The 27,692-nt window shown below is 42.9% G+C and overlaps 1 protein-coding gene across 1 annotated transcript in view; it reads right to left on the reverse strand.

Moving 5' to 3' along the window:
• Positions 1 to 5,398: 5,398 nt before the first annotated feature.
• LOC124076751 (uncharacterized) overlaps positions 5,399 to 27,692 on the reverse strand; it is a 60,822-nt gene continuing 38,528 nt past the window's right edge. The window contains exons 3-7 of the mRNA XM_058572220.1: positions 15,442 to 15,563; positions 15,118 to 15,212; positions 11,483 to 11,601; positions 11,159 to 11,249; positions 5,399 to 10,917 (exon numbers count right to left, since the gene is read on the reverse strand). Of these exons, the coding sequence (XP_058428203.1) occupies positions 10,697 to 10,917; positions 11,159 to 11,249; positions 11,483 to 11,601; positions 15,118 to 15,212; positions 15,442 to 15,563 (648 nt within the window). The 3' untranslated portion in view covers positions 5,399 to 10,696. The remainder of the gene's footprint in view (positions 10,918 to 11,158; positions 11,250 to 11,482; positions 11,602 to 15,117; positions 15,213 to 15,441; positions 15,564 to 27,692) is intronic.

The following is a 27,692-nucleotide window of genomic DNA, read 5'->3' on the forward strand; positions in this document are numbered from 1 at the left end:
GCATATAAATCTAGTGAACCAAAATTGGTTTTCAAAAAGATCAACAAAAGTGAAAGTCCTTTATCTGTGTGTTTAATAAAAAGGAAGACTCAAATTACTAAATTATGAAAGTGAGAACATTACTATTCACTTTACATTCATAAAAAATGTATCTGTGCACAGTGGGGATGGTTGCAGTCATAGCTACTCAGGAATCTAAGGCAGACAGAACACTTGAACCCAGGAGTTCAAGGTCATCATGTTCAATATGGACCTTGACTCAAAAAAATATATTATTAGAGAAAACTATGAAAAAGTATATTCGAATAAATTGAATAACTGGTAGTAAATATGAAATTCTAAGAAACACATCACCTTCTAAAGACTAAATCTTGAGAAATGATAAAAAAGAGAATACACATAAAACTCACAAGGAGGTTAAACTAATAATCCAAAACAACTTTCCAATGAAAAGTTCTAGACCAGAATATCAAGTGTACCAGATGGTTGATTCTGAACCACATGGAGGGTTCTGAACCAGATGACTTCACTAAAGAAGTGTATCAGGGTTGGGGTTGTGGCTCAGAAGTAGAGCACTCACCTAACATGCATGAGGCACTAAATTTGATCTTCAGCACCACATAAAGTAAAATAGATTGTGTCCACATATAACTAAAAAATAAATATTTAAAAAACAAAAATCTATCAAATGTTTAAATAAGGGCTGGGATTGTGGCTCAGTGGCAGAGTGTTTACCTAGCATGTGTGAGGCCCTGGGTTGTATCAACACCACATAAAAATAAATAAAAAAGGTATTGTGTACCATCAACAGCTAAAAAAATTTTTTAAATGTTTATATAAGCATTACCAGCTTTCTTTTCCAAACTTTTCCAAAATTCAAAGAAAACACACCTTATGCATCTGAGAGGCCAGGAATAACCTGGTACTGAAGCCAGGCATAGAATTGACAGGAGAAGGAAATTCTAGATCATTATTCCTTATGAATCCTGGTGCAGAAATGTTCACAATGATAGCAAGTGCAATTCAGCAACTTATTGAAGTGTAATAATGTGACCAAGTACAGTTTATTCTAGGAACACAGGAATAGCTCAACATGTGAGCATCAATCAATAAACCACATAAGCAGACTGAAGTAGAGGGGGAATATCATCATCTCTGCTAAAGTAGAAGAAGTGTTTGAAAACATTCAACACCTTAAGAAGAAAAAAATTACGGTTAACAAAGTTGAACTAGAAGGAAACTACCTCAACAAAGATATTACATGAAAAGCCACAGATAACACCATACTTAGTAGTAAAAGCTTGTTTGGTAAAATTGGCAAAATGTTCAGGATGCCTGCTTTCCCCTTCCACTCAATATAATATTGAAAGTTCTGGCCAGAAGCATAAGGAAAGAAAATGAAATTGAGGCATCCAAATGGGGAAGGAAGAAATAAAAGTATGTCCCAACACAGAAGACATAACACATATGTAGAAAACCCTGAAGATGTCACACAAAAGTGTTGGAACTAATAATTTCAGTAAAATTGCAGAATATAAGGGTAACATCCCAAAGGAAATTGAAAACACAATTCCAAGGCATCACACTTGCTGATTTCAACTATGAAAAGCCAGGATATCAAGACAGCATGGGACTGGCAAGAAAACAGGCACATAGTCCAGTAGAGCTGAGCTGAGAGCCCAGACTTCAACCCACACATGTGGTCAAGTCATGTTTGGGGGCCAGAAGCGCATGAGAGGGCAAGGAAAGACTGGGCACCCACACACAGAAGGATGAAATTGGACCCTTATTTTATGTTCCATACACAGAAAGGAACTTGAAATGGAAGACAGAGTTAAATATTTATCAGCCCTGAAACTCTCAGAAGAAAACCGAGGTGAAATCTCTTGATTTGGGTATTAGCAATGATTTTTTGGACATAACACCAACAAGATGGGCAACAGAAGAAAACTAAACAAGCAGGGCTACAAAAAGCAAAGGAATCCATCCATAAAATGAAAGGGTAATGACCAAAGTGGGGGACATATTTACAAAGCATATCTGACAGGAGTTAAGATGTCTCTAATAGTGGGGAAAAGGCCTGCCTTGGCATTTTCCCAAAGGAAGTGAAAGGTTACCAATAGGTATGAAAAGGTGCTCAGCATCACTAATGGCTGGGAATGCAGATTCAAAACCAAAATGAGGTGTCACTGAGCACCTGTTAGGCTGGCTCTTGGCAAGAAGTCTAGAGAACAAGCGTTAGCATGGCTATGGATCAAAGGGGGGACCCTTGTACACTATTGGTTCAGAATTTCAGCTTTACAAGTAGAGAGTTTCTGGAGGTGGGCAGAGGTGGTTACTGCACAATAATGTATTTAATATTATTGAAAACATAGAAATTATAAAGATGGTTAAATTTTATAACACATGCTTTTCCCATAGTTTAAAAAATTAAAAATTAAAAATTCATGTTGAATAAAGGACTTGGAAAACAGACTTGACCTCAAAGCTCTAAAGTTGATTCTGAGCATTTGGTTTTTGCATCGGCACGTTATTCATATTCATAACAGTTTGGTTCTTGGCAACAGTGCTACCTGATCATTGCTATTATTTTGATTATGCTGAAAGATCCACATGTCTTCTGTAATTTGTGGTTGATTTTTTTGGTTTCAGCAACATTGGAGTCATCTCTTTCCTTCCCAAAGAAGTTAGTCTCTTGAGAGCCTCTTCCTGTTACCTCCATGTGCAGCCAGCTTGATGGGAGCCTTGAGAAGCCAGGAGACATGGAAATCAGGGGCTGCCTGCAGCCCAGATGTTTATAATGAGGGGAGTTTATGTATATAAAATTATGTCATCTGCAAACAGGGATATTTAGACCTCCTTCCTTCCTGTTTGGATGCCTTGTATTTTCTTGTCACCTCTTATTTCTATGGCCAGTACTTTCAAAAGCATATTGAATATACATGTTCTTTTGTTCCTAATCTTACAGAAAATGATTTCAGCTCTTCTCTAGTTAGTGTGATGTTGCTTTGGTCATGGTCTCTGAACATCCTTTCTTCATGGTCCACTTTATTTTCAAGATCATTTATTTTGTCTTTGAGGCCTCAAACCTGTCTTCAAAGTGTTTTAGTCTGCTGGTGGTGTTTTCCATTGAATTTTTAATGTAGCTTATTGAGTCTTTCACTTCCAGGATTTCCATTCAGCTTTTTTTTTTTTTTTAGAATCTCTATGTCTTTATTCGAGGCATACTTTACTTCCCATATTTTCTCTTTACTTTCACTCCATATATCTTCTTTTAGCTCATACAACAATTTAACTATGAACTCTCTAAATTATTCTGACATTTCCTCCACTGCAGTGTTGATGGGATCAATTGTTAAAGCATTATCAGTTGATGGGATTGGTTGTTAAAGCTTTGGGGATGGTTCCCTTGCCTTTTCATATTGTTTGTATGTCTACCCATCTGTTGTGATAACTGTCATTTTTTTTTAAAAAAGGGACTACTTTGTGAGCCCTCGGTTGGGTGAATATGCAGATATTGGTACTTTAAGTCAATATGAGACTTTTGTTGATCCCAATATCAGCACCACTTTGAGAAATGCCACCAAACCCTGTTTACTATAATCACTCATTACCAAGCCTCCTGCTATTCAACCTTATGAGAAACACAATGTTGACATTGTTGTCCACAGTTCCTCAAATCCAGGTCTAAGCTGTAGTGAAGTTCTGGAATAGGTTAAAATTAGTTTTTCAATTGACTAAAATGCTATAATTTTAAATGAGGGCTAAAATTGGGGAAGAGGAAAGATTGGGGAAAGAGATGAAAGGGAGGAAGGAAGGAAAAGGAAGGAAGAAGGAAGGAAAAGGAAGGATGAAGGATGAATGAATGTGTTTGAGGTAGTAGCAGATAACCAAAGAAGATAAATATAAAGGGTAAGAGGAGCAGCTGTAAACTGAGCCTCTCAAATAAGGATATGCAGATTGATTCCAGTTAAACCAGTAGATAAAACAGTCAAATGTGTTGAATCTTGGCTATTAGCATAACCACTATTATTCAATTGAAAAAGTTCAATGTAGACATTAGAGTTATTTATAGTAAATCATGCCAAGGTGAAGAAAATTCTTTTTGGATCTTGGTTTGGGTTTCATTGGAGTTCAGACCCAAATGAAAGATGTGCATCCTTCTTTGGCTGTGGGTCCCTCCATCATTGCTGGGGCACAGGAGCCACTTCTCTGTTTGCTGTGAACCTCCCACTGGCCAGTTCTGGTTTATCAGCTCGGGGGTCTGAAGTTGATGCTTGGAGAGTTCAGTGTTGTGTTCTAGTTGTTTCTATTGTGAGCAGGAATTCAGGAGGCAGACTGGAGTGTCCCACTGATTGCCATGGGTCACTGTCTACTGCTCCCCAACACAGGATCCTTTTCATGAATGTGAATTTTCTGCAGGTACCCCCTGGCCAGTGCTGCCCTCTGGGTTACTGAGGTAAAGGGACTCAGGTGGTTCACTTGGGTTCTAGTTTCCACTACTCCAGGTTATGAATGGAGGGTATTGATTCCCTCTGTTGACTCTGACTGATACAAAGTCCAGCCAGAGTCTAAACAATGCCTTTTCCTTCACCACTTGTGAACACTGGTCAGGCTGGGAGCACACATTCCCTATTGTCATGGATCATGCAATTTTCCACCTTAACTAACCTCCCTTGGGCTATGTTTGCAGGTGCCTACTGCTTAAGTTTCCTGGGATATTCAGGGAACTTGTTCTAGCAGCCTTCTACCATAGCTGCCACCACCTGGCAATCAGATGTGTCACTGGATATTGAGACAGCTTCCCTCTGGTATGGACTATAAAGATGATGGTCCCTGAACTTCTCACAGTGCTTCCCCTCTATGTCAGTGGTTGGTGCTGCTGTGGTCCTCATGGATCCATTTTCCTCTGCTCAGAGCCAAAGCTGTCTGGGTCAGTGGATGCTGCTCAGTGTTTTTATGTTTGTTTGTTTGTTTGTTTGTTCCTCTTGTTGCTGTTTTTGTTTTTCTTTCCCTGCCTCTGCCTGGGTTGCAGAGTGGTGGTCTAGGCGCACTTCCCAGTGCAGTCCACTCAGTCCCTTCCCCCGCTTTTGGGGGAAGGGGAGGGGGAGGGAGTTTCAGTGATTTGGGGGCGACTAGTGGTTCCTCTAGAACTTCTTTATGGCTCTATTCCTATGAGGTCCCACTCCAGGGGACTTCCCTCTGGTTACATTTGCAGCTGTCTGGACATAGGAAGATATCCTGTCATGAGATGGCTGTGAACCCCTGGCTCAGCTTTCCTTTCACAATTTGGTTTTAACCTTTGATATGTTATAAGGGCCCTGCTGTTCCCATCACACTTAAATTTTTATCTGCCTTTCCAAATGTTTTTAGTGGGTGAGTTTAAGTAAATTTCTACTCTTTCTTTCTTTCTTTCTATTGCCCCTCACCCCTTCCTCTATCCTGGCCTGGGTTCCAGATCAGGGAAACGTGTGCTGATTTTCTTCTGTGGTATCCAGTATTTCCAGACCTAAGACTTGGTAACACTGAGTCTTTGAACCGTTGTCACTCATCTCTCAATTCTGATTTTCCTTCACTGCCTCCTTTCTGTGTGGTGAGGAGATCAGGAATTGCTGTCTTGCTCCCTTCTACCATCTTCCCAGTCTCTCATTGATTTTCTTTTAATTGATGCATTATAGTTACATATAAAATTGGACTGCATTGTGATATATTCACACATGCACATAGTATAATTTGATCAACTTTATTCCCCAAATTCTTCCCCTTTGCCTCTTGTCCTCCCTCACCCTTTATTTCCTATTTCTACTCCTGTCCCTTCTATTTTTTGGAAGTTCCCCCAACTTTATTCCCTTTTGTCTCCCTAACTTACATTTATGAGAGAAGGCATTTGATCCTTGCTTTCTGAATCTGACTTATATAACTTGGCATGATGTTCCATTGATATACCAGCAAATGAAATAATTTCATTTTTCTTTATGGCTGAGTAGAACTCCATTGTGTGTGTGTATATATCACATGTTCTTAATCCATTCATCCTATTGGTCAGCGCCTAGGCTGGTTTCATAACTTGGCTATTGTGCTATAGAATACTGATTTTGGATTTTTACATAATTACCAAGAAGTGGGAGAGCTGGACCATATGTGGTTCCATTTAGAGTCATCTCTACACTGCTTTCCAAATTGGTAGTACTAGTTTGCAGTGCCATCAACAAAGTATTAACATACTTTTTCTCCCACATCCTCAACAATTATCCTTATTTATATTCTTGATAATTGCCATTCTGGCTGTGGTAGTATGAAATCTCAGTGTCGGAGGCCACCCTGCGCAGGAGCAAAGGACACCCCGTTAGCCTTGAATAATGAAGTATTGAACTGGCATCGCAAGCCACACACTGTGCGAAGCAAAGTGGGCCTTACCTTCGCTCTGCAGGGAAGTGCTTCAGCTCTGGGCTTGAGGATTACCCAAAGGGATTGGGCAACCCCGCTTCTGAAATTCTATCCCCTACCTTATTTGGTTGGAATATTCCATCGAATGTCTTTTCCTAATAAATAGAGGGGTTCCTGGTGCTCTCTTGCCTTTGAGCGTGGAAGAGGACCCTAGAGGCCCTGAGAAACTCATGTCGTGTGTTGCATGAACTGTTTGCCATTTTCTTATCTTGATGTTGCAGCCAGCTCTTTTGAATGTGGATTTTCCTCTGTGCCTTTAATCCATTTCTAGTTCAATTTTATGTGCTGTGTAAGATCCAGCTTTTCACTTTTATGTACTGTGCAGGTCCAGCTTCATTCCTTTGCATGTAAATATCCTCTTTCCCAGCACCATACGTGGATGAGACTCTACCTTCCCTATTGTCAGTTCTTGGTGCCTTTTGGTGATTGACTATGTGTGCATGGGTTTGTATCTGAGTTTTCTCTTGTGTTCCATATTCATGTGGTATTCTCTACTCTCTTCTTTGTGTCAGTTTTCATGTCAGTATCTGAGTGGATTATGAGAATCTTACAATATATTTGAAAATAATTACTATAAAACCTCTTCTTTGTTCTTCTTTTCTCAGGAGGAGATGGCTATTTATTACCTTTTGTGGTGTCATATGAATTAAAGGATTTTCTTTCAATATCTAGTAAAATTGCCATTGATAGATTGACAGGAATGTCACTGAATCTCTTGCTTTGGGTAGCCTGGACATCTTAACTATCTTTATTTTTCTAATCCATAAGCACACTATATCTTTATATCCATGTATGTCTTCAGTTTTTCTCATCAATGTTTTATAATTTGTATGATACATGTAAATTTGCTTTCTTTGAATTCATTTGGCTCAATTTGCTCCGAAGTGTTTTGTTCTTTTTGGTGCAATTGTAAAAAGAATATTACTATTTGGGTTTTTTTTTTTTGATAGATGATTATTAAGGATATAGAAATGCATCTGCTTTTCTCAGGTGGATTTTGTCTCCAGAACCTTGACTGAACTTGTTAATTAGTTCTAACAGTTTTCATTGGTAAAGAGTGTAGCATTCTCTATGAAGAGGACTTGTCCTCTGCCAACAGAGGCGGCCCTTCCTTGTTCCTTCCTGGTTTGGATTCCTGTGGTTTCTTTTTCCTCTCAGATTCCTCTGTCTGGGGTCTTCAGCACTACATGGAACAGACATTGCTGCAGTGTGGGCAGCCTCACCTTGGTCATGATCTTAAGGAAAAGCCACTACATACATACATACATACATACATTTTTCGGCCACTACATACAACATTTGATGTGGTAGATCCTGTGTGACCTTTATTGTCTTGTGGTGCATTCCTTTTTACCTAATTTTTGTAGGCCATCCGTCATGAAAGAGTGTTGATTTTTTTCAGAATCATCGTTCTACACCTAATGAGATAATATGATTTTATCTTTCATTCTGTCAGTACAGTTGACCACATTGAATTATTTTTGTGCTTTGAAACATTTTTGCAACTGGGATAAATCTCATTTGGTCCTAGTGCATGATTTAATCATGTTCTGTTGAATTTATTCTACCAGTATTAAGGATTTTTCTGTCTATGGAAATGAGGTATATTGCCCTGTACCTATAGGTTTTGCTAATATTACAGTAACTGTACAATCTGGCCTATTCAAAGCTCATCCAAGTTGTATTAAGAATCCTCCTTCTCAGACAGGAAAGAGAAAGCTAAGCACATCCCCACCATAATTCCTTTCTATGAACCTGAACTCGCCCTTCTGTGCTGTTCCAGGGATGGACCCCACACATTGAGCAATCGCTGTGGGAGGCCAGGCCATAATACTCAATCTGTCACCTGGTACCATTAGTCCTGCACCAAATCCTGTGGGGAAAAGCCACAGAAGTTCTCATTTGCATTTACTGCAGATTTACATCACTGATGTGTCCTTTATCAAATGAGATCCTCTGTAGAGACACCCTGAACACACCAATGTATTCATATAACAGCTTCCTTGACTTCTGTCTTTGTGGACACAGATAGACCCACCTCAGCAGCCACAGCATTTCCTGGAGGGTGGGGAGCAGATGCGGCCATCCACCCCCTCTACATGGAAGTTACTGAAGGCTCCAGTTCTGGCCATTTCCAACAGTGCTGGCAGGATAAGTACCTAGCTTTCGACATGCTGGATGAAGGAAGGGACACATGCTAAGGACTTGGAAGGGTGCTCCCAAATGATTCTGAGGAGTATCCATGGTCACATCTCCCAGGGGATCTGCCCAGGCCTCTGTCTCCTGTATTCTCACCAGGGCTGTTCAGCACCAGCCTTAAAACCTGCCCATTCAGTGGGGACAAACAACCTCTCAGTAGTAAGTGTGTTGACCATGGTGTGTCAACATTCAAAGGTTCACAGTTACTATGCGCAGTGATTCGTTTTTGAATTGCAGGAATTTGTTCTTTGTCCCCCTAGAAAAATGATTTTCTCATGAAGTTTGATGTGTCCCTGGGATGTTAATCTTATATCAGTCTAGGTTTTTTGGGGGGAGGGTCCAATTTTATTTTAAGTTTTATTTATATTTCACAGCAGAATGCATTAAATTCTTATTACATATATAGTGCACAATTTTTCATGTCTCTGGTTGTTTCAGAAACACTTTGCTAGTTGTAATTTGTCTTTCTAAGTATCTATGTTCTTTTTGTTTTTCGATCAGGAGTCAGTCATTTCCTTTATGACTTCTGACCCTTGAGTCAGAAAAAAAAATGCTTTCAACATAAATGTTATCAAAGTATTTTCTAAGAAGCTTTCATTTTACATATACACTTAGACCTGCTAGATGAGTAGCACATAACAATATCCCAGTGATTTAGGAGGCTGAGGAAGGAGGATTTAAAGTTGGAGGTCAGTTTCCCCAACCTAGGGAGCTCCTCAGGAACTTAGTGAGACTCCATCTCATAAAGAAAAAAAAAAAACTGGAGATGAGGCACTCACTAAATGCCCCTGGGTTCAATTTCTAATACTAATTAAAAAAAAAAAAACTAAAAATCTTGGATCTCTATGGCATTTACTATTCAAAGAAAATTAATTAACAGTCCCTGCCAATATTGTGTGGACAAACACAAAAGTCCGACTACAATGACATGAAAAAGCCAGAAGAGAAAGATCAGAGGGAGGGTGTTCCCTGGAGACAAGCAGGAGGGAGAGCAGGTGTGGGTGGGTGTGGGTACCAGACACAGGACAGTGTAATGCACTTAAAGACAATTAGCTGAACTTTTTAAAAAAAATATTACATTTTAAAATAAATTAGTTTCAATAAAAATAGAAAAAGAAAAAAAGAAAAGGAGAGGTAAAGGGCAGTTCTGGGATGGGAGCTGGTGCAACGGGGGTGCTCAGTCGGTGGTCCAGGCTGTGTTCCCACTGGGAGCCACAGATCTGTTTCTGAACCTGGAGCTCTCTCTCAAGTGGTGGGTTGGTAATTCAAGATGAGCTGGACTTTCGTATCTTTTATCTTATGTTTACGATCTACTGCAAGTATGTATGTTTCTAAGTGCTTTATTATTCTACTTGGCTTGTTGATATTACTATAAATGATGTCTCCACATACTCTCTTGTTCAGCACTGGTGTGGAGAATCACAAACTCTAATGACAGGGAGCTGGACATTTTTGGTTTTGCCTGCTGGATATGTTCCCTGTTACAAAGCAGATTTATCTTTTCTCCAGGCATTGGACATTAGTAGTAGTAGTAGTAGTCAGTAGTAGTAGTAGTAGTAGTAGTAGTAGTAGTATTTTTTTATTTCCAAATAACACTGCTTTGAGGCAAAGCGTTTAAGTGTTTAGGGCAGCCACAGTAAACCAGCAAGAGGCTGACACAAAATGAAAAAGGAAAAGACCATGGATGTAGCTCAGCGGTAATGTGCCCCTGGGCTCAAGCCCAGTAACAAAAAGTCAAAATAAAAAACATAAAAAACATAGATCTCTATGGCGTTTGTCCTTCTAAGGAAACATAATTAGTCCCTTCCAACTTTACACAGCCCAGAAGAAATCAGACTGCACTGGTTTAAAAAATGCAGACTCAGCATATCACAGGACTAGAAGCTAAGGGGTCGCTGGGGACTAGCAGGAGGTTGGGGAGGCAGTGATCATAGATACCAAATTCCGGAAGACGTTCTGGAACTGCATAGTGGTGACTAGTGCACAGTTTAGAGAAGGCACTTGATGCCAAATGACTGCGTCTTTTAACAATGAAAATAAATCTTTAATTCTAAATAATAAAATAATAAACACAGATAATAAAAACGAATAAACAAATGAGCTGGGAGAAGAACAGAGGCTCTGGGTTCCTGTCTGGATGCAGTGCTGACTGAAGGGCCAGCAGGGTGTGTTGGCCTTGATCGTCCACTGCAGGTTCGTCCAGCTCCAGTTCTCTATCAGATGGTACAGATGATGGACATTGAACTGGAGCTTCCACAAGCACTAGAGCTGCTAGAGGAGTAAAGGTCCACAGACTATCCACGTTAGGTCCAGGGACAGAATATTCCCTACTGCCTTTCATACAATTCCACACACAAACCCAACACCAGGCAGTGTTCCCAGAATGCACACAGACAATGACAGCTCTGCCTCTCATTGTTCCTGCCCCGCCCCAGTTCCTGTGCAGTATGCTCTGCTTGTCCCTCCCTGTCCCATTCTGACATACTCATAACCCCACCTCAGTCCTCCTCACCTTCAGCCTGTTCCTCCATGGGCTCAGGGTTTTCTGTCAAGGCTGGGACCTGGTGTCCGTGGTCCTCCTCCTCGGGGCTTGTGACAGTGACCTGGCTGTGCACATTACCAAGTGGGTAGTGAGGCAAATGCAAGTGAGGGAGTGAGGAGACCACCCAAGAGGGATGGGGGGGGCAACAGTATGAGAGGCCTGGCCTTTCCTACCATGAGGTCAGTGATCTTGGCACCCCACAGTTCAGAGGAGAGGGCTGAAGCTCAGAGAGTCACAGGGCCAGTATCAGGACTCACAGCTGTATGTGACCCTGTCACCCTGGGCAGGGCTTACCTTCCCAACATTTGGCCCATCTCTTGTTGGGTGGAGGAACTCGAGATATTTGAGGCCAAAGAGGATGATTGAAAGAACATGGGCTCCAGGGTCTCCTCCAGGTTCCCCAGGGAGTACGCCTGGAACACATATCCAATGCTGGTATCATCCCCTCTGTAGCCACCTTCTTGGTTGGGACATTGAAGAAACAGAGTCAGTGCCAAACTGACCCACCAGAAGTGTCTGGGGGTGGAGTCCAGTGCAATAGCAAAAGCACATAGGGGCTTGTCCCACAGAGGGACAGGAGAGCCCCAGCAGGGCAATGGCAGAGTTCACAGTGGAATTGCTGAGGGGATAGTTAGAAACACAGCAGCTTCAGGCCAGTGTGTTAGCTGAGCAGAGGTGGCAGCTCTGTGCATTTAGGAGCTTATCCCCTGAGTCCCACCAGCACACCACCTTCTGGAGATGGGAAAACGGGCTCATCCCAGACAGGAGGGTCCCTGTGTGAGGACACCCAGAACATCATTCTCTGTGGTGCTGTTGAAATGGCTCCAGAACGGAATGAGGTCCAGGTCCCACAGCCCTGAAAGGCTGAATGACTGTGGAACCTGGGTCCCCCCGGAAGGTGGTGAGGTCCTGGGGGCTCAGCTCCTACTTTCCCAGTCTGTGTTCCTTGAGATAGCAAGTACCAGAGAAATGGACCAATTGGCATGAGCCTTGTAGTGTTTCAGCTAAACTCATCCCTAGTAATCCTGATGATGTGTAAGACTTGGAGAGAGTGTGGAAGGACCGTCAGGCCATTGTCACCTGGACACCTGGGTGTTGGAGTTATAGTCAGTTGGGTGGCAGAGTACAAATCATCAGAGAATTAAAATGAAATAATGTCCATGTTGCTGTTCTGTTGTTGTCAAAATTATGGGAACAGTGACCTTGGATGAGTCCAAGAACGAGGCAGGCAGAGAGGGTGAGGAGGATGGGTGAGGATTTGTTGTTCAGATTCCTCATGGTGGGGACTCTGCCCCTCCATCTCCCATCCCTACCAGGAAGGTGGTCCTGGTGGTGTCTGTGCTCTTATTCTTTAGAAATTTCCATCCAATGAAGGTCAAGAGGGTCAGGACAGGTGAGGTAACTCGATCCCTGGGGATGTAGGAAGGCATGCCCTGGGGGATGGAAGTCCAAATTTTAATGCTCCAGTAGGTTGAATTGCAGGATTTATTGCCCTTAAATCTTGTATTAACCTCCAATTACCTGAATTTTTCTTAATTACAAAAATGGATGTGTTCCAAGGGCTAAGTGTAGGCTCTGAATGACCAGCTTTAAGCTATTCTTTGACTCAAATATGAGCTATTTTAAGTTTTTCCCCTGTTACAGGCCACTGACTAACCCAAATTGGCTCTTCTGTGAGCCAAGTGATCTTTTTTGCTACCTTTATTTTTAGAGAGAGAGAAGAGAGAGAGAGAGATTGAGAGAGAGAGAGAGAATTTTTTAATATTTATTTTTTAGTGATTGGTGGACACAACATCTTTGTATGTGGTGCTGAGGATTGAACCCGGGCCGCACGCATGCCAGGTGAGCGCGCTACCGCTTGAGCCACATCCCCAGCCCTTCTGCTACATTTTGTACCGGGAAAAAGTAAGGGCCCCTACCAAAAATTTTGGTTGGGTGCATTAATTAATCTCTGTCGAGGAGACTGGTTCATAAGTAGAGATTCATCCTGTAAATTTCTTTCACTATCCCTAGGAATAAACCATTGATTAAATTTCTCAGATGACTTGATAGAATTTGGAGTTACTAATAATAATCCTAAACTGCTTAGGATATCTCTTCCCCATAAGTTTACTGGTAAAGAATCTAAATCATATGTCTTAAAAATTTCAGTATTTCCATCTCAGTCCTCCCAGTGAAGATATTGGGCACTCTGGGCAGGCTGACAAATCTGTCCTATTTCTTCTAAATTGGCTGGCGCAGTATGGAAAGGCCAGGTTTGGGGCCAAAATCAGTGAGACAAAACTGATTTATCTACTGCCTTTCATAAAATTCCACGCACAAACCCAACACCGGGCAGTGTTCCCAGTATCTATAACTCCTTGAAATTTTTTATGATTAATTTTTAAGTTCCAATAGGGGGTGCTCCTGCCAAACTAATTGGGCCCAGTATGCTCCGCCTGGCGATTTGGAAATTGAGATTTTATCTGGACTGTCCACAGAGCTGCAGGGTAAAAGAATTAATTGGGCTAGCGCGTTTTTAGTAGAAAGCTGAATGGCATATTCTGATTTTACAGTAACTGTTATTTCACCTCTAAAACAAGTATCAATAATTCCCAGTAATACTTGGATTGACTCTTTAAATTTCATTCCAAAATTAATCCTATAGTGCCTGGGGGTAATGGCCCATGAATTCTGGTAGGAATCCGCTGGGGTCCCATTTCAGGTGTTAACATGGCTAGTTGAAAGAGTACTGTGTGGGTGGTGCCTGCTAGTAAAAATGGCGGTCCGCCATGGCCAGCTATCATGACATCAGAGCTTGTGACTCCTCCAAATCCCCTTCTGTTTGGCAGGCCTGGGGAAAGGCAGGGTTAACTAGGACATGTGAGGTAACTCAATCACTGGGGATTTAGGAAGGCATGCCCATGCAAGAAGACACATTTGCGTTTTTCTGCCCTCAAGATGGGGGCTATTGTGTTCAGCTACTTAAAAGTAGCCACATCACCGGGGTGACCATCAGTGCCATAGCTAATCAGGAGGGGAAGCAAACGCTGGTCACATGCTATGGCAGCCTCCAACAATGGAGCAAGAGCCTGTCTCAAAATGAAAAAGGAACAAGACCATGGATGTAGCTCAGTGGTAAAGTGCCCCTGGGTTCCAGCCCAGTAACAAAGAAATAAGAATAAAAAATAAAAAAACGTAGATCAGTGTGGCATTTTCCCTTCTAAGAAAACATAATTAGTCCCTTCCAACGTTACACAGCCCAGAAGAAATCATACTGCACTGGTTTGAAAAATGCAGACTCAGCATATCACAGGACTAGAAAGCTAAGGGGTCACTGGGGACTAGCAGGAGGGAGGGGAGGCAGTGGTCATGGATACTGAATTCCAGAAGACATTCTGGAACTACATTGTGCTGACTAATGTACAGTATAGAGAAGGCACTTGATGGCAAATGACTGAGACTTTTAACAATGAAAACAAATCTTTACTTTTAAATAAAATAATAAACACATACAATAAAAATGAATAAACAAATGGCCTGGGACAAGACCAGAGGCTCTGGGTTCCTCTCTAGATGCAGTGCTGACTGAAGGGCCAGCAGGATACGTTGGCCTTGATGGTCCAAGGCAAGTGCGTCCAGCTCCAGTTCTCTATCAGATGGTGGAGATGTTGGACCTCGAACGGGAGCTTCCACAAGCACCAGAGCTGCTAGAGGAGTAAAGGTCCACAGACTATCCATGTTAGGTCCAGGGACAGAATATTCCCTACTGCCTTTCATACAATTCCACGCACAAACCCAGCACCAGGCAGGGTTCCCAGAATGTATGAAGACAATGACAGCTCTGCCTCTCATTGTTCCTGCCCCGCCCCAGTTCCTGTGCAGTAAGCTCTGCTTGTCCCTCCCTGTCCCATTCTGACATACTCATACCCCACCTCAGTTCTCCTCACCTTCGGCCTGTTCCTCCATGGGCTCAGGGTTTTCTGTCAAGGCTGGGACCTGGTGTCCTTGGTCCTCCTCCTCGGGGCCTGTGACAGTGACCTGGCTGTGGACATTACCAAGTGGGTAGTGAGGCAAATGCAAGTGAGGGAGTGAGGAGACCACCCAAGAGGGATGGGGGGGGCAGCACTATGAGAGGCCTGGCCTTTCCTACCATGAGGTCAGTGATCTTGGCACCCCACAGTTCAGAGGAGAGGGTTGAAGCTCAGAGAGTCACAGGGCCAGTATCAGGACTCACAGCTGTATGTGACCCTGTCACCCTGGGCAGGGCTTACCTTCCCAACATTTGGCCCATCTCTTGTTGGGTGGAGGAACTCGAGATGTTTGAGGCCGAAGAGAAACAGTCATAGAAGAAGGCAGGCTCCAGGGTCTCCTCCAGGTCCCCCAGGGAGTACGCCTGGAACACATATCCAATGCTGGTGTCATCCCCTCTGTAGCCACCTTCTTGGTTGGGACATTGAAGAAACAGAGTCAGTGCCAAACTGACCCACCAGAAGTGTCTGGGGGTGGAGTCCAGTGCAATAGCAAAAGCACATAGGGGCTTGTCCCACAGAGGGACAGGAGAGCTCCAGCAGGGCAATGGCTGGCAGAGTTCACAGTGGAATTGCTGAGGGGATAGTTAGAAACACAGCAGCTTCACGCCAGTGTGTTAGCTGAGCAGAGGTGGCAGCTCTGTGCATTCGGAGCTTATCCCCTGAGTCCCACCAGCACACCACCTTCTGGAGATGGGAAAACGGGCTCATCCCAGACGGGAGGGTCCCTGTGTAAGGACACCCAGGACATCATTCTCTGTGGTGCTGTTGACATGGCTCCAGGACAGAATGAGGTCCAGGTCCCACAGCCCTGAAAGGCTGAATGGCTGTGGAACCTGGGTCCCCCTGGAAGGTGGTGAGGTCCTGGGGGCTCAGCTTCTACTTTCCCAGTCTGTGTTCCTTGAGACAGCAAGTACCAGAGAAATGGACCAATTGGCAGGAGCCTTGTGATGTTTCAGCTAAACGCAGCCCTAGTAATCCTGATGCTGTGTAAGACTTGGAGAGAGTGTGGAAGGACCGTCAGGCCATTGTCACCTGGACACCTGGGTGTAGGAGTTATAGTCAGTTGGGTGGCAGAGTACAAATCATCAGAGAATTAAAATGAAATAATGTCCCTGTTGCTGTTCTGTTGTTGTCACAAATATGGGAATTGTGACCTTGGATGAGTCCAAGAACGAGGCAGGCAGAGAGGGTGAGGAGGATGGGTGAGGATTTGTTGTTCAGATTCCTCACGGTGGGGACTCTGCCCCTCCACCTCCCATCCCTATCAGGAAGGTGGTCCTGGTGGTGTCTGTGCTCTTATTCACTTTTATTCTGCTCTGTGCCCTGCCAGTAGAGTCCCCCCTGTCCCGCACTTATCCTGAGGCCCAGCTCCTGCCCATTGGTGCTTGGCTCTGGATATTCCTCAGTGGACGTGGGGTTGGAGCTGAAGCTGCAGCTCCAGTGCTTATTGAGGATAAACTGTGGAAAGAATGGAAGACAGTGCCTGGTAGCTGGCCGGGAGCCCCAGCCCCTGCTCGCCTCCATTCAGGGTGTTTGTGTCTCTTGTGGCCTTCTGCTCCCCCGACCTAATACAGACCCTGTGTCTCAGGTTTTACCCTGTAGGACAGGAAATGACACTGGGTGCCCAGGCCGTACCGTGGACACTTTCATTCCCCACCTTTTTCCCTGTCCTGGGGGTGACCATGATAGGACACGAGGCTCACAATCTCCCACCACCTTTTCCTGCCTCAGGTCCCTGTTCTCCCCTACTGAGGAGCAAGGTGGTGGGACTCTGCAGGGCTACTCACAGTGATGTTCTCTCCTGGATGTACCTCACCAGGGCTATCAGGTGTGGACCTAAAGCTACTCCTCCCACTTTCAGGCGTGCCAATTGGAGGAGGACCATCAGCGAGGCACAGGCAGCAGCACATGAAGCAACTTCGCAGTTGTTTCCAAAAGTTTCTTCTTTTGGGTGTCCAGTGGATTGGGTCTGGGGAAGGGGCCGTGCAGCCATAGGGGGAGCTCTGGCGACGTGGCCTCCTAAAGGGTCGGCCTCCACAGGGGAAGCAGGAAAACATGTTTTGGCTTTCAAAGTATTTCACCAAATGAGCTGGGAGGAGGCTGTTGCTAGAATGTGGGTGCCTGGTTACTGGGTTCCAAGTTCTGTTTGACTCTATGACCAAGGAAGGGGGCCCATGTCTTGGGGTTCCTGGCCTAACCCATCCTCCAGATAAGCCCATGTTTGTCCCTCTGTTGGCTCTCCTCCAGCCCCATGCCATTGCCATATGTGTACACAGCCAACCCCAACACTGGCCCCACATCCCTTGGCAGGCATGGGTGCAGCCAGGGTCCCAGCTCTGAGGAGACACATCTAGGTTTCAACCCAGCTCCTCCTCCTGTCCTCTCATGTGACCTTGGACAAGTCATCATGTCTCTAAGGCTTGCCCAGTGTCCCCCTGCACAGTGTCTACTTCCTAGCACTGTCACCAGGCATATCTGACATAACACTTAGAAACGATGTTGTCAAATGTCTGTAATGCACAAAAGTAGAGATAAAATATGGAAACAGGTGAAATTTTACGTAGAATAGAGCTAAGGACAGGCCTAGTCTCCTGCCTGCTGACTTTGAAAATGCCATTTTCCTTCCTGGCCTTCTTTCTCTGTCTGCATCTTGAGGGGGTTGAAATGCAATTAGTGGGGATATCCTCATCTCCCAGAGCCACCCACCTTGTTCTCTTTGGGATGAGAGTAAGCACAGTCACATTTAGTAAATGAATGAGCAAGAATACCTTCACCTCCATCACCCTTTCTACTCAAGTCCCATCAAAATAATAATAATAATAATAATAATAATAATAATAACCCTTCAAAAGATCACTGTGAAGAACTCCATACCAGGTAGGTACAGAACATATTCAAAAATCTATAACTATGTGTATTTGTAACTCTGTAGCAAAATTACCTGAAATTTTGTGGCTTAAAACAGAGAAATTTATTTTCTCATGGTTCTGGAGGTGAGAAATCTCAACATGCCACAGGGCCATGTTCCCTCTAGTCTCTAAACAACAATCCTTTCTGATCTTTTTCAATTTTTAATGGCCCTATGTTTTCCCAGGTTTAGGACAGTGTCACTCCAAACTCCACCTCCAATCTTCACATAGCCTCCTCCTTATTCTGTGTCCTCTCCTCTTCTTGAAGGGACACTTGACATTAGATTTAGAGCCCATTCAGATAATACAGCATGATCATCATGATCTCATCTTGAGATCCTTAATTACATGTGCAAGGATCTTTTTCCAAATACAGTTAGATTCACTCATTCTGAGACAAACCCACAGAATACAGTTACTCATACTAGACAAAGGTGCCAAAAACATACATTGGAGAAAAGATAGCCTCTTCAAAAAATGGTGTTGGGAAAACTAGAAATCCATATGATGCAAGATGTAATTAAACTCCTCTCTCCCTGCACAAAACTCAACTCAAAGTGGGCCAAGGACTTAGGCTTTATAACAGAGACCCTACACCTAATAGAAGAAAAAAGGAGACTGAAATCTATGTCAGCTTAGGAACTGAGTTCCTTATCAAGACTCCTAAAGCACAAGGAGTAAAATCAAGAATTAATAAATGGGATGGAATCAAACTAAAAACCTTCATCACAGCAAAGCAAACAATCAAGCACATGAAGAGAGAGCCTACAAAATCAGAAAAACTCTTTACTTGCACCTGCACCTCAAATACAGCATTATTCTCCAGGATACATAAAGAACTCAACAAACTCAACAACAACAACAACAAAAATAACCCAATGAAGAAATAAGCATCCAGCAGCTAGAGAGGCTGGGATGGGAAGATCACAAGTTCAAAGCCCAGCCTCAGTAACCGCAAGGTGCTAAGCAACTCAGTGAGACCCTATCTTTAAAGAAAATATAAAATAGGTATGGGGATGTGGCTCAGTGGTTGAGTGCCCCTGAGTTCAATTCCCAGTATCAAAAAAAAAAAAGGAAATAATCAAAGGAACTAAACAGATACTTCACAAAAGAAGAAGTATGATCAGATAAAAAATATGAGAAAATGTTCAACATCTCTAGCAATTAGAGAAATGCAAACTAAACTAAAACCATACAAGTAACAGCAAATGTTTGCAAGGATGTGGGAAAACAAGTACACTCATACATTGCTGGAGGGACTACAAATTGGTGCAACCACTCTGGAAAGCAGTATGGAGATTCCTTAGAAAAGTTGAAATGGAACTACCATTTGATCCAGTTATCCACTTCTTGGCTTATACCCAAAGGACTTAAAATCAGACTACTACAGTGACACAGTCACATCAATGTTTATAGCAGATCAGTTCACAATAGCCAAACTATGGAGCCAATCTAGGTGCTCTTCAACAGATAAATGAATAAATATGTGGTATATATACACAATGGAATATTAATAAGCAATAAAGAAGTATGAAATTATGGCATCTGCTGGTAAATGGATAGAACTGGAGAATATCATGCTAAGTGAAGTAAGCCAGTCCCCAAAATCTAAAGGTCAAGGCTTCTCTCTGTTATGTAGATGCTAACCCATAATCAGGTACAGTAGGCACGGGAAGTATAGAAGTTCACTGGATTAGGCAAAGGGAAATGAAGGGAAGAGAGGGGAGATGGGGAAAGGAAAGGCAGTAGAATGAAGCACACATTACTTTCCCATGCTAATATACGAATACACGACCAGTGTAACTCCACATCATGTTCAACCACAAGAATGGGATCAAAATTATAATGGGTTGTACCCCAAGTATGTATGGTATGTCAAAATACAGTTGACTGTCCTGCATCTCTAAAAACAAACAAACGCTGAAAGTGAGATGTTGAGGATTGAAGGTCAGTAGTCACCTGGTAAGACCAATCCCAGCAGTTCACACTGTGCTTTATTCTGTTCACCAAATAGGTCTTAGACCTGGGAAGTCTTCTTGTCATACCTCACAGGATGGCTCCACCTTAAGCCAAAATGTGTTTGAATTTTGTTATTTCATAGGCCCAACTTAGTTTTCCATAAAGCAAAATCAACATTCATCTTATGGTGTACTTCAGTTTGTTATTGTAGTTCCCTCTTATCAAAAATTTCAATTTCTGTGGTTTCACTAAAATGTGGTCCAAAAACAGTAAATTTAAAACTACAGAAAAAAAACCACTGTGTAAGTTTTAAATTTTTCACAATTCTTAATACAATGATCAGGTATTAAGATTAGGTAGCATCATTCTCTATCATGACTATGCCGTGAATCATCCCTTTGTCCTATGATGCAGGACGTGTAGTCGACCCACACATTAGTTCCTAAACAGCCATCTGGTCATGAGGTAAACTGTGGTGGTTTGCACTGCTTGTACATGGAGTTCAATTCTATCTGTAATTTCAGGTTTCTACATAGGATATTGAAAGGGATCCAATTCACATTGAAGTCTTTCTCTTGGAACCAAAGAAGAATTGGAACATGGCTTTGAGAAACATTTCTTTTTCCTAGGCTTCTCTGATCTCTCTCAGCTATAGAGACATTGGGTTTTTTTTCATCTCTACTTTTCAACATAAACCAGTTCCTCCACTGAGTACCCTGAAACTTCCTGCCTTTTGCCCCATTGCAAACTCTGTGGAAAAGAGCATTTACTCACATAGCTCCCTCTTCCTAATACGCTGCATGCCACACTGGAATCTCTCCTCTAGAACACTATGATCCCCCAACATGGCTCCAGCATCAGTTCTGACTTTCTCCCCATACATTGATTAATTTGAGTCTCTGCTCTCCTGTGCTCATCAGAGGTAGTTGGACAGTTTGTGTGTTCCTCCTCTGGCTTCTGCTCTGGATCCTACTGGGTTGTTTTAGTGTTTCGGGGTGACAATTCTCTACTGAAAAAGAAAAGGGTGACAAGTATCTTTTATAAACATATTATTAATTTGCTCTCATAAGAGTGACCTCCAATACTTGTGGCAGCTCTAGCTCCAGCTCCATCACCATCCTGAGAACCAGAGGAGCCGTTGCCAGAAACTCCTTCACCACCAGCTCCAGATCTCAGGTACTAGAGGCTCAACAGCCAGTGCCAGCTCCTGAGCTGCACCTTGGACCTGCTATGCCCAGAGCAGCCCTTCACCTCCCTTACCATTTCACTTGTTTTCCTATTAGTTTTGGTTATTTTTTATTTGCTGATGATTAATTTTAAATAAAATTTAGTAGTTTACTCATTTGAAATATTTAGTTCAATGCAATTAGGTGCATGTTCAATGTTGTATAACCATCACCATTGTCTAGTTCCAGAATATTTTCCTCAATCCTGTCCCCGCTCATTGTCCTGGTTGGCCCCAGCAGCCACTCATCATTCTATCCATGTGTTGCAGATTTGTAATCAACAGATAGTTGCCGGACATCTGCTCTCTGCATCACTGTGGGGACGGAGGCAGATGCAGGGCACTGTGCCACGTCACTTCTCACCCCTCCACCAAATCAGAGACTCCTGGACTCTACCTGATGTTTCCTGCCAACCTTACCAACTTTCAGGTTGGCCTTATAGTGTCCTTGCCTCCCATTTCAAGAAACGGAAGATACATTGTCCCCATCATGCTTTAAAGAAGACTGAAATTATGGCAATAATAAGACAATCCCTCAAAATACAAAGGCCAAATGTTTTTTCTAACATGTGGATGCTAATTGACAATAAAGTGGGGGGCACTAGAGAAGAACATCATTACCTTAGACTAGGTAGAGGGAAATGAAGAAAGGAGAGTGGAGGGGATATAGGAATAGGAAAGACAGTAGAATGAAACAGACATTATTACTGTATTATATATGTGACTACATGATTAATATGATTCTGCAATATATACTCAGAAAAATGAGAAATTATATCCCATCTATGTATGATATATCAAAGTGCATAAATGTCATGTATAACTAATTAAAACAAATTAAAAATTAATTAAAAAAGAAAAGGTAAGCCTCGGTTAGATGGAACGTTCACATCATGTGGATGTCTTTCTCTGTATGTGCTTATATTTCTAATTTCATAGTCAGGCATGGCCTAACAATGGGGACTCTTTATGAGAAATGTATCAGTAGGTGATATCGTCCTCTGAGATCACTATAGAGTGTACTTGTACAGGGGAAGAAGGCTATGATGTCACCAGGCAGTATACTCTCAGGGGACCCCCATCTTATATGCAGCCCATCGCTGACTGTGAGGTTGGTATGTGTTGCATGCTTGTACATCCATAGGTCTTTGCCTCTGGACTGAGCCTTCAGATGCTGGCAGGTTGGATTTCTCTTTTTTCCTCCCCACCCTTCCATCTCACTGTGCTCCCTAACACCATTCTGCACTCATCACTACCTAGTGGATCATCCCAGTTCCCTCCATTAAAAGGCCGCCTCCAGTAGAATGAGACAGACATTATTACTCTACATACATGTAGGATATAGTCAACTACTGGTGTGACCCTGCATGATGTACAGCCAGAGGAATAAGAAGTTGTGCTGCATTCATATACAGTGTGTCAAAATGCATTCTACTGGCATATACAACTAATTAGAACAACAACAACAAAATCCACACCTGGATCTTCTCTGGAACCCTCCAGCAGGCTAGGGCTCCTTCACATACATTCTTCCAGATGACACACCAGTTGTGGGAGCTGGTGACTTAGGAGGATGACTGCCAGAGGGTAAGAGGGAGTGGGGACAGGGACGCTGAACTTGGCTTCTCCCTGCTGCACATCACTTCTGATGTAGGTGGATCCCTCCTGGACACCATCCAATCCCTGCCAACAGCAGGTGGGGTCCTGGCTACCAACTCTTTAATGCCCAATAGTGAGCAGCAAGAGGACACTAAGTTTTAGCAAATAGTCATCTCCAGTCATACCTCTCAGTATCCAAGTGGGATAGGTCACAGAACCCCTTGAATACCAAAATCACCATATGCTCTACTCCCTTAAAAAATTGTGTAGAATTTGCATGTAACCTCCACAGTCTTCCTTCCAGATACTTTAAATCAAACTGAGATTCTTTAAGATGTAAATGCTTTGAAATGGTTGTCAAGGTCTTTTTTAGGGAAAAATGACAAGGAAAAAAGTCTTTAAGTATTCAGTAATGAAGTGAATATTTTTTCAAACATTTCCATCTGAGGGTGGTTGAGTCTGTGGATGCAGAAGCTGAGCCTACAGAAGGCTGACTACTGATTACAGAGTCTTCTCTAGAAAGGCACAAAATGGGCAGAACTGGACCCAGAGGCACCTTCTGGGGAAATGAAGAATAGAACCTTCATCTCTCTCTAACTGTTGCCAGTCATAGTGACTTGTGTCCAAGAAGCTGAGGGTTTGCAACCCCAGAAGGTGAGAGGGAGCTAGAGGAAATCTTCCCCCAACGATGCTGTGGAGGTCCCCAATCCTCACTGCATCCCTCAAACTTCCCTGCGGTCAGGAACGATGGAAAACATGCCCTAGTTTTCAAGAAGCCACCACTGAGTTAAGACAAGGGCAGCCCACTAGGGCAGAAAGCAGGGCTGGAGGATGGAGGGGCAGGGCCAGAGCCCTTCCCACCAGGTCAGCTGTTGGGTAGGACAGCAAAGTGCAGGTTACTGTCAGCTATTCATCAGCCCACTCAGACCAGCCGGAGTCCCTCTTTGCTTCCTGGCCCCCACCCAGCTGTACATCCCCCTGGGGACCAGTCCAGGCTCTGGGAGGACCACAGCCACGCACACCAGGAGAATGTGCCAGGACATGCTTTGGTTGGCACTGCTGGTCTGTCTGTGCTTGGGAAGCCCCACCCTGGGTCACAACAAATAACACAAATGCATCCTTATCACACAAGAACTGCACTGAAAAAATGGAAAGAAACTTGTATTACTGTGAAAAAACCACATAAATGAAATTAACAAGCAGAAATGTGATATACATGTCTTAGCTCAGACTTTGGCTCACATTTGCTGGGTTCACTCCCTCCTCAACATCAGCATCTCATGAATATTCCACTATGTGTTGCAATGTTTTTCTCACTGTTTGTATAACATATAAAACTAAATAAAACCATGCACAACAAATTGGGAGTTGTCATTATTTTAAAATGGCAGGATCTGGCAGGTGCTGTCTTCTAATGGTGGTCTGTGGGTGCCATTATGGACAGTGACAATGCTGTGGTTTGGGTAAGTGCTCCCAAAGGTCCAAGTGTTGTCACCATTTCAGTCTTGTCACCATACTGAGGTGCCATCATGACCTGGTGGTAGCACTATGAAGGAGTACTAACTGAAAAAATTGGGGCTTCTAGGAGCATTCTACTGAAGGGGATATTGTGACCCCAGCCTCTTTCTTTTTTGCTTCCTGGATTGGCAATGTTAGAGGCTTCCTCTGCCACTTACTCCTGCCACCATGTACTGCAAAATCCAAAAGATCAACCGACCATGGGCTGAAACCTCTGAAATGATGAACCAAAATCAACCTTTACTCTTGTTAAATTGATTTATGTCAGTATTTGTCAGAGTAATGAAAAGCTGACTAACAAGGCCAATAATGCCAAGGGCTCAGCAGATGACAGGGAAAAAATTTAAAAAATGGGTCTTATCATACTCACTCTTCTGCATCTTTGGATGTCCCTCCAGGGTGTGGAATCCCTCCAATGCAGCTGGACAGCTTTAATCCATTCCTTCTCCATTGACTGACACGAATGCTAATAATGTGTAACATGAACACCACCTAAATGTTCCCTGTTGATAAAAGAACAATTTGCTAGCAGTTTTGACACAATGTTCCATAAACACCCTGGAACTTCCTGATGTTTTAATTTCTATGTAAGGTTTCCTAGGAATATTTGCATTTTTAATTTTCCTGGATGCTCTCAGGTGCTTTCCACTTAGGCTGCTCCTGTGAGGATATCGTAGGTGCAGATGGCGGGTGGGTGCACAGTGCTGACTGGTGTGTCTTCAGTCATCCTTCCCTGCCTGGGGGAACTGGGGTCTTCCCCATGCATGCTCTGGATCTGCACTTAGGTCTCCTTTCTCATGCCTCATCTTCTCTATGTCTTCTACTCCCTCTTCCTTTGCAAGGAAAGTGCCACTCGTGATAAGCCCATTATGTCTGAATGAGGCACATTTAAAAAGACTTGCAAAGTCCCAGATGGCTTTTACAATCTTTATTTTGCCAAACTTTTAAATAGGCCCATAAGATTAAGCTTGGCTATGGTCTCTGTCTCTAGAATGGGGGTGAAGTATTTGGAGAAGTCAAATATCAGTTGTGTGGTCATTATTCCCCTGCCCTCTGTCCCAGCTTAATTCTAATGAGAAGTCCTCTTTCTGGGATAGTTAAGGAGGAAAGATGGTGCATAACCAAGTACCCAGGAAATGCTCTGAACTTCTTTGCAGTCAGCCAGCAGTGTGAGCACAGGGATGGATGGTGTAGTATCAGCTCCTATGCTCACAGCCTCATATGCACAGCAGGTGTATCAGTCAGCATTCTTGGTGGCAAGTTACAGAAACCTGAATTATCTGCTCATCTTCCCTTGGGTCGAGTGAGGTGTTTCCCCAATAAGGAAGAAATAAGAAAATGTGAACTTTGTCCTGTGAGTATGGACCAGAGAGTGGACCATACACTATGCTAAATATTGCCCATACATTAAAAACCATGAGGTAGGAACTATTAATATTTTCAGTTTACAGACGAGTTTGGCAGGTAAGACTGCTAAAATTGAAGTCTGTGGTTTAGTGATTTTGCCTTGAACAACTGTATGTGTCAGCAGGTCATATTAAATGCTGCAGCATGTGGTTGTATAGAATGCATGTATGTCATTTCTGGAGAGATCCTTAGACAAGTTCCCTGTGGCTTTCGGAGGTGGGATAAGTCTGGATGTGGCAGATTGAGAGCAATGGGCTGTGTCTCTGAAGATATGAGTTCTTGGGTTTGGTCCTTATTTGCTATGTGGCCTGTCATATCTAAGTTTTAGTTTCTTCACCTTTTAAGGAATGGGTTAAATTTACCAACTGAGATGAAATGCACAAATTCCTCAAAATTTACAACTCAAAATGAACAGAAGAAGAAATAGAAAATCTAAATATCCTTGCGTCTGTTTAAGAAATTGAATTTGGTAGGGTTGTGGCTCAGTGGTACGGCACTTGCAGTGTTGTGGCTGGAAGCTATCTCCAGACCCTGTCTGGTGTCCCCAAGTGCAGGGAACTATAGCAGTGGTTGCAGTGTCCTAAGATGGAGACTACTGAGGGAGCTCCATGCTGGTAGATGGGGGTCCACATGGGAGTGGCTGCCAGGGGCCCTGCACAAGAGTGGCAGAGGGGGTCTTGAATGGGAGAGGTGGCCAAATGTTTTCTCTAATGTGCAGATGCTAATTCACAATAATTGGTGGGGGGGGGCACTAGAGAAGAATAGCATTACCTTAGAATAGGTAGAGGAAAGTGAAGGGAGGGGAAGGGAGGGGATGTGGGATAGGAAAGATAGTAGAACAAAACAGACATTATTACTGTAAGTATATATGTGACTGCATGACCAATATGATTCTACAACATATATACTCAGAAAAATGAGAAACTTTATCCCATCTATGTATATCAACTTTATAAATGCATTCTACTGTCATACATGACTAATTACAAGAAATAAAAAATTAAAAAGAGGTGAAAGCCCTCTACAATGTAAACTATAGAACACTAAGAAAAAATATTGAATAATACCTTAGAAGATGGAAAGACATCTCATGTTCTTGGACAGAAAGAATGAGAATGAATATTGTCAAAATAGCCATACTTCCCAAAGCTTTATACAGATTCAGTGCAATTTCCATCAAAAATCCAATGATGTTTTCACACAACTGGAAATATCAGTTATGAAATTCATTTAGAAAAATAAGAGACCCAGAATAGCCAAAGCAATCCTTAGTGAGAACAGCACAGCAGGAAGCATCACAATACAGGACCTGAAATTATCCTATAGAGCTATAGTAAGAAAGAGAGACTGGCACCAAAACAGGCACGAAGACCAATGGAGTAATGACGCAGAGAGAAACCCACATAAATACTATTATCACACACTAGACAAAGGTGCCAAAAACATACATTGGAAAAAAGACTTTTAAACAGAAGGTGCTGGGAAACCTGGAAATCCATATGTAGTGGAATGAAACTTAACCCCTGTCCCTCACCCTGCACAAACCTCAAAGTTAATCAAAGACCTAGGATTTTGACCAGAAACTCTGCAACTCCTAGAAGACAATGTAGTCCCAACACTCCAATATGTATGTTTGTTCAGGAACTGAGTTCCCTAACAAGACTCCTAAAGTGAAAAAAGTTAAATAAATAAATGGAATGTCATTAAATGAAAAATTTCTTTCACAGGGTTGTGGGTATTGCTCAGTGGTAGAGTGCTTGTCTAGCACATGTGAAGCACTGGGTTCAATCCCCAGTGCTACAAAATATTGTGGCCAGCTACAACTAACAGTTGTTTGTTTGTTTGTTTGTTTTTAAGGCTTCTTTACAGCAAAA

The sequence above is a fragment of the Marmota monax genome, unplaced genomic scaffold (assembly GCF_021218885.2).
Source record: "Marmota monax isolate L192 unplaced genomic scaffold, Marmota_monax_Labrador192_F-V1.1 WCK01_AAM20220418_F8-fsc00974, whole genome shotgun sequence".
NCBI classification, from domain to species: domain Eukaryota; kingdom Metazoa; phylum Chordata; class Mammalia; order Rodentia; family Sciuridae; genus Marmota; species Marmota monax.